This window comes from Corticium candelabrum, chromosome 2, assembly GCF_963422355.1.
Source record: "Corticium candelabrum chromosome 2, ooCorCand1.1, whole genome shotgun sequence".
NCBI classification, from domain to species: domain Eukaryota; kingdom Metazoa; phylum Porifera; class Homoscleromorpha; order Homosclerophorida; family Plakinidae; genus Corticium; species Corticium candelabrum.
Genome location: NC_085086.1, coordinates 7,141,920 through 7,153,814, shown reverse-complemented (window position 1 = coordinate 7,153,814; position 11,895 = coordinate 7,141,920). Strand labels below are relative to the sequence as shown.

At 38.0% G+C, this 11,895-nt stretch overlaps 1 protein-coding gene across 2 annotated transcripts; it reads right to left on the bottom strand.

Moving 5' to 3' along the window:
* Window positions 1–228: 228 nt before the first annotated feature.
* On the bottom strand, window positions 229–10,874 carry LOC134198446 (calcium-binding and coiled-coil domain-containing protein 1-like). Of its 2 annotated transcripts, XM_062667852.1 has the most exons (16): window positions 10,801–10,874; window positions 10,564–10,629; window positions 10,462–10,500; window positions 10,269–10,343; window positions 8,494–8,568; window positions 8,091–8,153; window positions 7,959–8,021; window positions 7,487–7,561; window positions 7,081–7,143; window positions 6,952–7,014; window positions 5,972–6,034; window positions 5,841–5,903; window positions 5,129–5,188; window positions 906–966; window positions 743–831; window positions 509–681 (listed from the first exon to the last, which is right to left on the bottom strand). In XM_062667852.1, exons 1-16 carry the CDS (start codon window positions 10,840–10,842, stop codon window positions 655–657), a joined length of 987 nt encoding a protein of 328 aa, XP_062523836.1. In that variant the 5' UTR covers window positions 10,843–10,874; the 3' UTR covers window positions 509–654. The 2 variants fall into 2 exon arrangements, with proteins under 2 accessions (XP_062523835.1, XP_062523836.1); XM_062667851.1 differs by having other exon boundaries at window positions 229–831.
* Window positions 10,875–11,895: the final 1,021 nt, after the last annotated feature.

The window sequence follows — 11,895 nt, the reverse complement described above, 5'->3', positions numbered from 1 at the left end:
GCTACGAACGATATACACTGACATAAAGTCAGCAGAACAATAGCTAAACGTCTTTATAACATCTACTCTATTATTCTTTCTAACCCTACATAAGATCCTAGAGACTCACATTTGAAGACACACTATTCTGGATTTATCAAAGTACGTAGCAATGCACGCGTGCCCCCAGTGTCCCAGCGACTGAGTCCCACCATTTATTCGCTTACATGACGTAATAAATCGTGAGATGTCAGTTTGTTCTATTATATATCATTTAGCTCTGAAAAATGATGCAGTCACATATATGCTAGCAGCAAACTACAGATTAACACATTTTCTATATAGCTATCTCAACAAACAAAACAATCAGCGAAATTCCCTAGACGTCTAACTAACATTTACTATCATGCTATCGACACAAAGCAATTCTAAATCCCTCTCACTATTCCTTGTCCAAACATGTCTCTGACATATCAGGTCGAAGTTAACCTTTCAACTGAAAAATGCCAAAGTGAGCTTTGTCGGCGTCGAACGAGTATGTGCAATTTAAGGTCGACATTACCACTTCGTCCCCTGGTTCTAGTCGACGAACTTCACTTCCAAATATGGTAACATCCTTGTCAGCGGATGCAGGATGGGTAACACTCAGAAAAGCAAGCGGAGGCATAACAGTAGTTACGTCGATAGTAAATCCGCAATCTCCTGTATCAGTGTCAGAAATTACGAGTTGACCATAAACGTAATAGAATCCTTGTTCTGGTACTGTAAAGGATGTGCCATCGAACTCCATTCCGCCGCTTCTAATTGGAGCAGAAACCTCAGGCATTGCATTAAATTGCCATTCACTGACTTCTGCATTATAAGCATTTCTTTCTTAGAAATTGTTATAGCGTGGACAAATATTATTATGTAAACATGAAACGTACGTCCATTTTTGATTTTTGTGCCACCGAGTCCGTAAGCTTGACCGAAAGCAGTAGGTGCATCCTGCAAAACATATAACACAGTTAATAATTACAGTACTTACTTTGTAGTCAACGTGTAACAATAATGGTGTACACTTCGTCGTTTAGCGCAACGCCCCCGCAAACTTGATTGCTTACTATACACAATCAAGTTGGAAGGTTGGGCTGAACAACAGGCAAAGGCGGATATCAGAGCGTATAAATAAGCAAGTCTCAGTTTCATGGTAAGCAATAAATATTTCTCTGCTTTCGGGCTATTTGCTGTTAATATCTATATTTCACATATCCAGCTTTGCCTGCAGTTCATACCATCCTTCTACCTTGATTGCTGAGCTATGCAATCAAGTTTGTTTTGATGCAGCGCTAAACCACTGTGTGTTCCTCTAGCTAGGACTTTATTAATTTCCATTTAAGCATTACAAATGTTAGAATACACAACATTTGTTTTGTCTCCCTGCCAAGTTTGTTCGTTTGCTGGCATTTTAGGTTGTTTGTTTGTGTGCGCTTGCCTGCGTGCATCTATCGATGTGAGGGTCTTTTGTTTGTCTCTTTGTCTTTCTGTTTTTACGTTTTTGTGTTCCTCCAAATATTTTAAGTTCTTTAAACATTTCTCTGTTATCCAGCTTGTCCTTTCTGCCAATATTTTTGTTTTTAGTGACAATGTGTCAATGCGATTTCAAATATCTATATGTATAAAGAAGAGCTGTAGTGTGTGTGTGTGTGTGTGTGTGTGTGTGTGTGTGTGTGTGTGTGTGTGTGTGTGTGTGTGTGTGTGTGTGTGTGTGTGTGTGTGTGTGTTTGTGTGTGTGTGTTTGTGTACGTGTGTGTGTGTGTGTGTGTGTGTGTGTGTGTGTGTGTGTGTGTGTGTGTGTGTTTGTCTGTGTGTGTCTGTGTGTCTGTGTCTGTGTCTGTGTCTGTGTGTGTGTGTGTGTGTGTGTGTGTGTGTGTGTGTGTGTGTGTGTTTGTCTGTGTGTGTGTGTGTGTGTGTGTGTGTGTGTGTGTGTGTGTGTGTGTGTGTGTGTGTGTGTGTGTGTGTTTAGTGCGATGTCTTAGTTGGTTAGAAGGTCTTCTATGGAATGTTCACATCCTGGAACTTGCAAAGTTGAATTTTTAAGTCATATTGATGGCGAGCTATGGCATAATTTCCTTCGGTAACCAACTTAAACACAATTGCCTCTTTCGACTCGGTAGTATAGATGAGTAAATTTTCATTGACTGCGATGGCAAAGACCCAGACTGCGACAAATTCCATCAGCCACTGGAGCCCAGGTGGGACTTCAAGTTCCTACACCACAGTTGGAATCGTAGTCTGTGCTCCTGCGATTACCAGGTCAGGCTTCAGGAGATTGCTCAGCACGGCCCTTAGCTTTGCGTTGTGCACAGAAACCCAGTCAGCTGGGTGGGGGTGTAAACATAACGAACCACAGCGTGTTATCCATTTGCCATTGTGTGTGTTGTGTGTGTGTGTGTGTGTGTGTGTGTGTGTGTGTGTGTGTGTGTGTGTGTGCGTGCGTGCGTGCGTGTGTGTGTGTGTGTGTGTGTGTGTGTGTGTGTGTGTGTGTGTGTGTGTATGTGCGTGTAGAAGTTGAATAAGGTTGGAGCAAGTACACATTCCTGTTTGACACCAATAGATACAGGGAAATGATCTGAGATGAACCATAAGTCATTACAGCAGCAGAAGTGTTACTGTGCAATGCTTTAATAATTTTGAGCAACTTAGATGGCAAGTGGTAGCAATAGTGAAGAACAGACCAGAGAGATGCTCTATTGATGGCATCGTAGGCCTTATGGAGTTCTAAAAAACAGACGTATAAAGGGAAATGGTACTCCTTGACTTTTTACGTCAACACCCTGAGAGAAAAGAGTTCGTCCGTGCACCCTCTGCGTTTGCGGTATCCACACGTGTTCTCGCACAAGAAGGCCTCCCACTCTGGGTTTATCCTGTTGAATGTAACACGAGTAAAACCCTAGCTGGGGATGCTCAAGAGTGCAATGCCTCTGTGGTTGTCGCATTAGGAACGAATTCCCTTCTTGTGAAGAGGGACAATGATGTGGTTCAAACATACTGTCACTTCTCCAGATGGAGTTGAACAGTGAAGTGTAAGCCAGGAGATAGTTTCGTCTCCTCCCAACTTCAGCAACTCAGCAGATATTCCGTCATCTCCTGGAGCCTTGCCATCTTTGAGCTTTACAATAGCTCATCTTCAGAATGGGGCTGGGACAAGTTTTCGCTATCTTGGAATAGTTATTTAATTATTTTTGTGAGATGGTGTGACATCAATGATGTCTGGCAGTGTATCAGTATCCAACTGGCAACTCGATGAGCAACAATTAGACACTTATGCAAAGTGTTCTGCCTCTATTTTGACTCTGTGATTCAACTTGTCATTACTGATCACCAACCAGACATAGGTGTGTGCTTCTCATAGCTGATCTTGTATGAAACAGAAAGAAGCTTACATCAGCGGTTGAGTGGTAGACTTCTAATATTCTGATGATATATCAATGTAATCTGATTCTTATAAAATTCTATCTACCCTGCTAGAATCTCTAGATTCGTCTTGCGATCACACTGGCCTTACAATAAGACGAAGCGTTCAGCTGTCCTAATTGGAGATGATGCTCCTCCTCCATTGCCCAATTTTCTGCATTCTGATTGTGATCTTATTGAGCTGGTACCCTCTTTCCAGTACCATTACCTTGGAAGTTCTGTTTTCAACAGTTGATCCTTGGAAATTGAGATATAAATACGTGTCACGAAAGCGCTTCAGTCATATAGTTACTTAACCGCATCCTTTTTCACCAGCGAAAGATCAAGTCTACAACCAAACTAAGCATCTTTGTCTCGTTAGTCATTTCACCCTCTTATATGGTCTGGCAAAGCAGTACTTCTGGAGCTACAGATACATTGTTTACAGAGTTTTGTAATGAGGAGCCTCCTCTACATCCTTAGACTGTCCTTTGGGATGGGAAAAGAGACCCGTCCATCAGAATGATAACCCACCTACAAAGAATCTTCACCGTGATGACACAGCGACGTCTTCGGTTATTAGGTCACATCTTGCGCATGGACGAGAGTCTTCTACCAAGGAATCTTTGGGTTGCGCATCACATCACTGATGTAGACGTTCACTCTGAGGCCAGAGAATTAGATGAAACGATTTAGTACTGAGGGATTTGAGGAATTGCAGTCTTGGTGGGGTTTCGAAGATAATAGCACAAGATAGGAATGACTGCAGGAATAATTAGTATGTGGCCAGCCACACGGAAAGTAAATTTAATTAAAGAAGAAATAACAAGAGAATCCTAAGAATGAAGAGAAAAGTCGCCGTGAAGCAAGACAAACGGTATTAGTAATTGCTCTACACTGCTGCTCTGATGGTTGCGGTTTTACTGCTGTAAACCATACCGGCCTTGTAAACCACTGAATACAGAAACAGTGTTAGTCCCTGACTATTCAATGGCAGTACTGTCACCAAAAATTCCGAAAACAAGACCTACACAACCACGAACGTTCCTTCCGTCAGAGAACATCCACTCCTCTCATATTTCCTATGGTGACCTTGGCCTACATTGTTTCTCGTTGGAATGAAAGCAGCGAAGGGAAGTTTGTGTGTGTGTTTGTGTGTTTGTGTGTGTGTGTGTGTGTGTGTGTGTGTGTGTGTGTGTGTGTGTGTGTGTATGTGTGTGTGTGTGTGTGTGTGTGTGTGTGTGTGTGTGTGTGTTTGTGTGTGTGTGTGTGTGTGTGTGTGTGTGTGTGTGTGTGTGTGTGTGTGTGTGTGTGTGTGGTGGAGGTGGTGGTGGTGGTGGTAGTGGCGGTGGCGGTGGTGGTGGTGGTGGTGGTGGTGGTGGTGGTGGTGGTGGTGGTGGTGGTGGTGGTGGTGTGTGTGTGTGTGTGTGTGTGTGTGTGTGTGTGTGTGTGTGTGTGTTTGTGTCTGGGTTTGCGATTCAGGGCTACTAAGTTTTGCTTCCCCACAACGAATCAATTAGTGTCAACATTAATTTTTGGTCTCATCATTAACAATATGTCTCTTGCTGTTTCCTAAAAATGTTTTTGACTGCAATAATAATTGCGACCAGTCATTTTGCTAAGGCATTCAGTGGTGGGCAATTGTATGTTTATACATCCATTTGTTATAGATTTGTGTTAAAATTTAATTACGTGTCAATTATTAATCTGTAACCTGTGCATCAGCTAGTTCTTGTACAGTAGCATTAACGTCACTGACATCGTCCTTCAAGTTCTAGAAAATGCAGAATTAGTATGTACATAATATTTTCGCACGTTTTAGTAGATTTTCTAATAAATTATGCTACTTAAATTTTTTAATATAATTAAAGCAAACCTAAATTAAAAAGAGAAGAATCTCGAAAAGAGTAAAAATAGAAATGAGAGGAAATACTGAATAGTATATATTGATATTAATTTTCAGATCAATCATCTCTACAATCAATTTTTATATTTGAATATTTTCTTTGGTCTGTTTAAAAAAATGAATTTCAAATAATTAAATTTAATTAAAATTTTATTTTTAAAATGCATCTTGTAATGCAATATTCATTCCTTCTAGTGCCAATATTGTCTTATGGACTAAACATACATGGGCTAACTCTCTCTTACTGTATTTAAAAATATGATAACCAAAGTTTTAAATAATTTCTATTTATAAAAATGAAAGTTTTTAATATCTATTTAAAATCAATTTTGAAGTTCTAAATTTTGTACGATTATTAAAAATGGCAATTCGTTATAAATAATTCGTTGAAACGCTAACTAATTTCAAATTTTGCTTTTATAGTTATGTATTTAGATGTCAAAGCCAATTTATAAAGTAAGTGTTATTTTGTAACACTAAAGAAATAATCTTGTATAGTAATATTCATTAAGTATTTCACCATTAGTTCTGCCTCTTGTCTCTGGATAGTCGAATTTACTTTATCAACAGTCATTGTCAATTCCTAGAGAAGCAAATTGTAAAAGTTTGCATTAATTAATTTCTATTTAACAAATTTTATGTTTTACTAACTTTTAAATCCGTGTCTTGTCGAGTTTCGCCACTCTGTAAATCGTTCACGTCTGACTGTATGTTCTATAGATGACCATTATTACAGATAATTTCTGCTCTAGTTGAAATGGATAAAATTATTTTTATATCTATTAGTGACGAATGGTTTTGTTCTCCAAAGTTGAATTGTGTTGCTCAGAGACTGCCTGCATTTCCTACTGTAATGTCATTAGTATATATTAATTTAAATACTTTAAATAATATTTAAAACGTTTCTCCTGTAAATAGAATAATGTATTTTAATCTTTCTCTAGTATATTACTTATACAAATAATAAGATTGATCTAAGCAAGAATGTTGACAGCTAGATGCATTGTATATGACGAAGCAGCGTCGACGTACATGTATATTACAGGAATTTTTGTAAATGAGTACCTGCGACCAAAATTAGAATTCCATTAATAATGTTTCACATTTTTACAATATATCGCTCGCAAATACCTACTGCCAAAAACATATTAGCTTACTTATTATTATCATCATCAAGTTATAGATGCCTGTATGTCTGTTTCTTATTACAATGTACTATAACTTTTATTAATAAGTTATTCAATAATAGTCACAAACTCTGTGTTGTACAATGAAACAAAAACCTCGATCAGCCGTTCGTATACCAACCAATCATGAAATTTCAAGGATCTTTACAATATCAGGTGAGATCTAATGAAGTTGTAATTAGATTTTTAAAAAATTTATGTTAATATTTTTAATAAATTGCATTATTTAATCGTTCTTGAAACATTATCTAATGGATTTTAAAGACAGTAGCTAGGTTTCCATGTAAAACTTAAATTTTAATTAGTATGCATTACAGAGGCAATATGTTTTTCTTAAGAATAATTGTTAATTGACCCTAGCTGGAACCTAGACGTACATCACGCACCCATACCTATTGTCAAGAAATATTTCAGTTAGTGATTATTATTATCAGCAAATAATACCTGTATGTCTGTTTCTTGTTCATGTGTCGTGGTATTCAAACTAATAACAGTAACTGTCAAATCCTGTAAGAGAAGACATGTATTATGTAATACATGCTTTCTATTCTATTCTACATGTTGTTTACAAACTTGTAAATCTGACTGTTGCTGATTCACGTCATCCCTTAAAGTTGTCGCGTCTGATTGTAGCTCCTATAGACAGCCAGTGGAATTAACCGACAATATCTGCACTAGTTGATTTACATAAGAGATCTTTTAAATTTGTGATATTTTTTTTCTCAAAGTTAAATTTATTGCCCAGAAACTACATTATATGTCTGTTATGTTGTATTAATTTAAAAATAATATAATGCTACGCGTATTTTATTATTTTCGATGCTTTATTATACGCTGTAGCTATGGAATACTCGTTTTGCAACAATACCCTCAATCTGCAGTTTGTATATTGGGTTTGAATTCGAAATTTGATTATAAATGTTAGATGCATTAGTACATTATTTAGAAACAAGAATATTTTTGTTTTTTTAACTCTCACCTTTATTTCTTCTGTATGCTGATTCAATGTCGCATTCAGACTGGATTTTGTAGTATATAAAGCTTCTCTTAATGTCTACAACAATCACACATATTACTAATATCTATTTTAGATTATTTCACTTTAATTTATATAACTGTGGCTGCTAAGGAGCCGCTGTGTCGTGCCATCACAATATGTTGTTTGGTATTAGAGAAAGTCAAATTATCTTAATCCATTTTTGCGCCAGCTGCAAGAGATCTCAAATCGTTGAAACCCATGCTGAGAGCTGATCGCCCAACTAGAATACAAATTACTGAATCAATGGTATACTTGTATCTATAGCTATTAGTATACTTCACAAGGAAAAATCACTTACTAAGAATAACAGTTAATTAACACTTGTTGCAACATATAGATGTACATCGCGCACCAATATTTAGCGTCTACAAATACTAAAGTTTAGTGATTATTATTATTAGCAAAATAATACCTGTATGTCTGTTTCTTGTTCAAGTGTCGTGGTATTCACATCAATAACAGTGACTGTTAAATCCTGTGTGAGAAGAGAGAAAGATACATGATACATATATCTTCTATTCTATTTTATATGTTGTTTACTAACTTGTAAATCTGACTGTTGCTGATTCACGTCATCCCTTAGAGTTGTCACGTCTGATTGTAGCTCCTATAAACGACCAGTGGAATTAACCGACAACATCTGCACAAGTTGATTTAAATAATTAAAGAGATCTTTGAATTTGTGATGAATGTTTGCCAAAGTTGTTGCCCTGAAACTACCTAATATGTCGGTTGTGTTGCCTTTAGCTAAACATAATTTATAGTACTACGTATACTATTATGTCAATACACTATTATTAGCTGTAGTTACCGAATATATGTTGTGCAACGCTAATCTCAACTGGTCGTTTAAAAATTTGATTTTAATTTAAAATTTATTATCAATGTCATATGCATTAGTATATTATTTTGAAAAGCGAGAATATTTGTCGCTTCTCAACTCTCACCTTTATTTCTTCTGTGTGCTGATTCAATGTTGAATTCAGACTGGATTTTGTAGTATATAAAGCTTCTCTTAATGTCTATAACACAAATTATCATTAATATCGATCTATTTTAGTTTTATACTTTAATTAGTTAAGGAGTGGCTGCTGATGAGCCAGAGCGTAGCGTGACCTCTTGAAATGGGTTGTGGGCGAAGCTTCATTATGTTACGTGACACGCCTACTTTTATGGACACGCCCACTCTGTTGGTTCTAATTGACTGATACGGTAGAATCAGTAGCAGATATACAGATTGGAAAAAGGTGGAATATACTATATAGAGCTGTGATCGTCACACATATTTACATTCTACAATTTTTATGACCACGCCCATAAAAGATGGGTGTATAGCCCAGTCTAGCCCAAGCCACTCTACTCCTTGTGATGAGCCGCTGTGTCGGTCGTTCAAAATATGCTGATTGATTTCATAATGTGTACTAAAGAAAGTCAAAAAAATTTTTGATCAAATTTTGCTTGACTCGAATATATCTCAAATCGTCGTAACCCATACGGAGAGTCGATCACCCAAATAGAATACACGGTACTGAATGCTATATATGACTGCAGTTGCATTTTAATACGTGAATGACCTGCTGTGTGAGAAGTCTATTGTACTTAGACTGTAATTAATTAATACGACTTCTAGACCCTTAGCCCGGATATCCGTAATCATTGAAGATGTTATCTCTCAAACCTACACACCAATCGGAAAATCGAACCCATGCACACCAATAGAAAGAAAGTCTCGCATAGCCACACCCCTTTCATTAGCGTCACACTTCCGGTCAATTTTGCCCCGGAAGTATGAATCGGTGGAGAGAGGTCTGGCTACGCGAGAATACAGTAGAACGACATTGGGTAACTCCATTCCAATTGAGGTTACAAAACACACAAAAACAACCAACGGCATGCATTTGAATAATGGTCAAGCTATAAATGCATCTGGTTATGTCCTTGTGTAAACTTATCAGGTAAACATTGTTATTTACACAAGCACGTCACATTTCCACTAATAAGGGGAAGCGTGCAGAACCTCCTCTACCTGTCAGTCTACTCTAGCTATTTATAGCAGTCGCTCATTTCATGTTGGTCTTCATGTTGTTAAGGCGTATCTCGTTGTGTCGGGGCGATGTTATTTTGTTCCAATTAGTTAATAGATATTGGGCGGCTTTGCTTGTAGTGCAGGGTATACGTACCTACGTAAGCTAGCAGGTTTAGCACTTTACTGCTACCTTATCACCATGGTATCTCATTACCTCACAGACGCAGCCATGATCCATTCGTCTGCAATCAAAGTCATCTAGCTCAGTTCAATGGCAATTTTTTTTCAGACTACATCTGATTCACATTGTAACAGAGTATTGGCAACCTACACACTCTTGTTACGCTGCATCCATTTTTAACGGTTTCTAGACGTGCACGTAGCCTGGGTGCATATATGGCTACGCACACATTGCGGCGTAACTAAGATCTGGAACTAAACCCTCTAAGTGCATTTACAGCTAGGCATGTATACATGCAGGAGTGGAACAATGCATATGATATCCGTCAAATACGGACGCAGAACATGTCAATCACAGCATTTCAGTGGGACAACAAAATGGACAAGAATCATATCTCTTTGAGGTAAAATTCGCTTATTTTCTGTCTGTTCTTTATGTAATACTAATAATCTATTCGCTGTCTAGATATCTTGTAGTACATGCACACAGAACTAAACTTTTCACAGCATATCTACCTCAATTTCTCTGTCCCGCTGCCGTCCGTTCTCTAGCAGATCTTGAATTTTCTCGTTGAATGAATGCTGCATTTTCTGTAAAGCGTTCAGGAATGCTCAGGCAATATGTGATGCATGTAACCACAAATTTTTACATATTGCTTTTAAAGTTAATAACAAACAGCATGCTTCCTTTGCCACATGCCACACGTACCTTTATTTCTTCCTGCAAGTATCGCACTGTAGTCGTGCACTAAAGCAAAGTAAATCCTTTAGAAAATTGCCTCACTAACGCTAATAATTATATAACGTTTACCGATTCCACGAGTTTACCGGCCAAACATTGACCAGATCCTTCTCCAAAAATATTCTCAACAAAGAGCTGAAACAGAATATCAGAGCTAGCTATAGTATACGTACGTACAATTTTTGTTAGAATTGTCCCATACAGTTTCTTATATGACTGTGACTAAAATGTTTGATGGTCGAATCTAATTACTAAAGCTGCTCTAGATTGTAGTACATGTATCTATTGCAAAGTAGACATGCTTACCCCCGCAATAAGCAGAATGCCGCAAAGAAAGACTGTCTTCATTACCAATGTTGCTCAGCCGTGAATACCCTTTGTTCAGAATGTTGCAAATGAATGCCACGTCAACGTCTGCGAACGTAATATGATACCAATTGGTATTCAGAAACCTACTCAAACAGCCTCTCTCATTAGCTAACTAGGAGAGGCTGTGAAGTAATCCGTAATACGAATTTTCACCTCTATATCTAGATTCCGAATCATAGAGGATGGCATCATTCATAGTGTCTAGCCAATTTGTTCGGCGTGTCATAGTTCCATTGGCTTGGCTGACATATCATGTTGGCACAACTAATTTGCGTCATAACCTAATCAACGACAGCGCGCTAGAGTTTCGCGTAGCCATACACCTCTCCCGTCCAAATCCTGCCAATCGCGTCGAGTGTGTCATAATTCCGTCTGCGATGTCATATTACAGGAACCTTACTCGTCCTAACCCATGGACTTGGCACGAGTAAATTGTGTCAAATTCTCGTCGGTTGGGTTAGCTTATCATGTTCCATTTAATAATATAATTGTCATTTCATATCTCAGCCCAGCCGACGAGAAGCGCATCAACTGAGTCACATATTTTGAGATGGCCGTTGATAATATGGGAACTGCCCTTGGAAACAGGGAATAGGTTCTCAGTGCTGGAAATAGTACTGGCTAGTTATACGGCTAAATTGACTGGAAAATCAGATTTGTCCGGCTAGTGACAAGGTTTGTTCGTCTACAACAATTTTTCTTTATTCTTACTTAACCTTCATTCATTAATTAACCATAAATATGAACCGCACTAAAATGCAAACCATCCGCTTGACTATCTCTTTCTACTGGAGTTGAGATTCGCCCTACTTCTTACTTGTTTGTCAGTAACTGTTCTGTAACTAATTAGATGGATTCTAAGTCCATTTACCGTTTAGCAGCTCATTAGAGGCATATCAAATCATCTGGGTGTTCCTAACTGAAACCAGCTGTGTTGTGCTGTTGATCATAGCTAACAACAGTACACGTACGCGTTTCCCTTGACAGCAGTAGGGTATCAGCACATACCAGCGTACAAACGATTTGTACCCG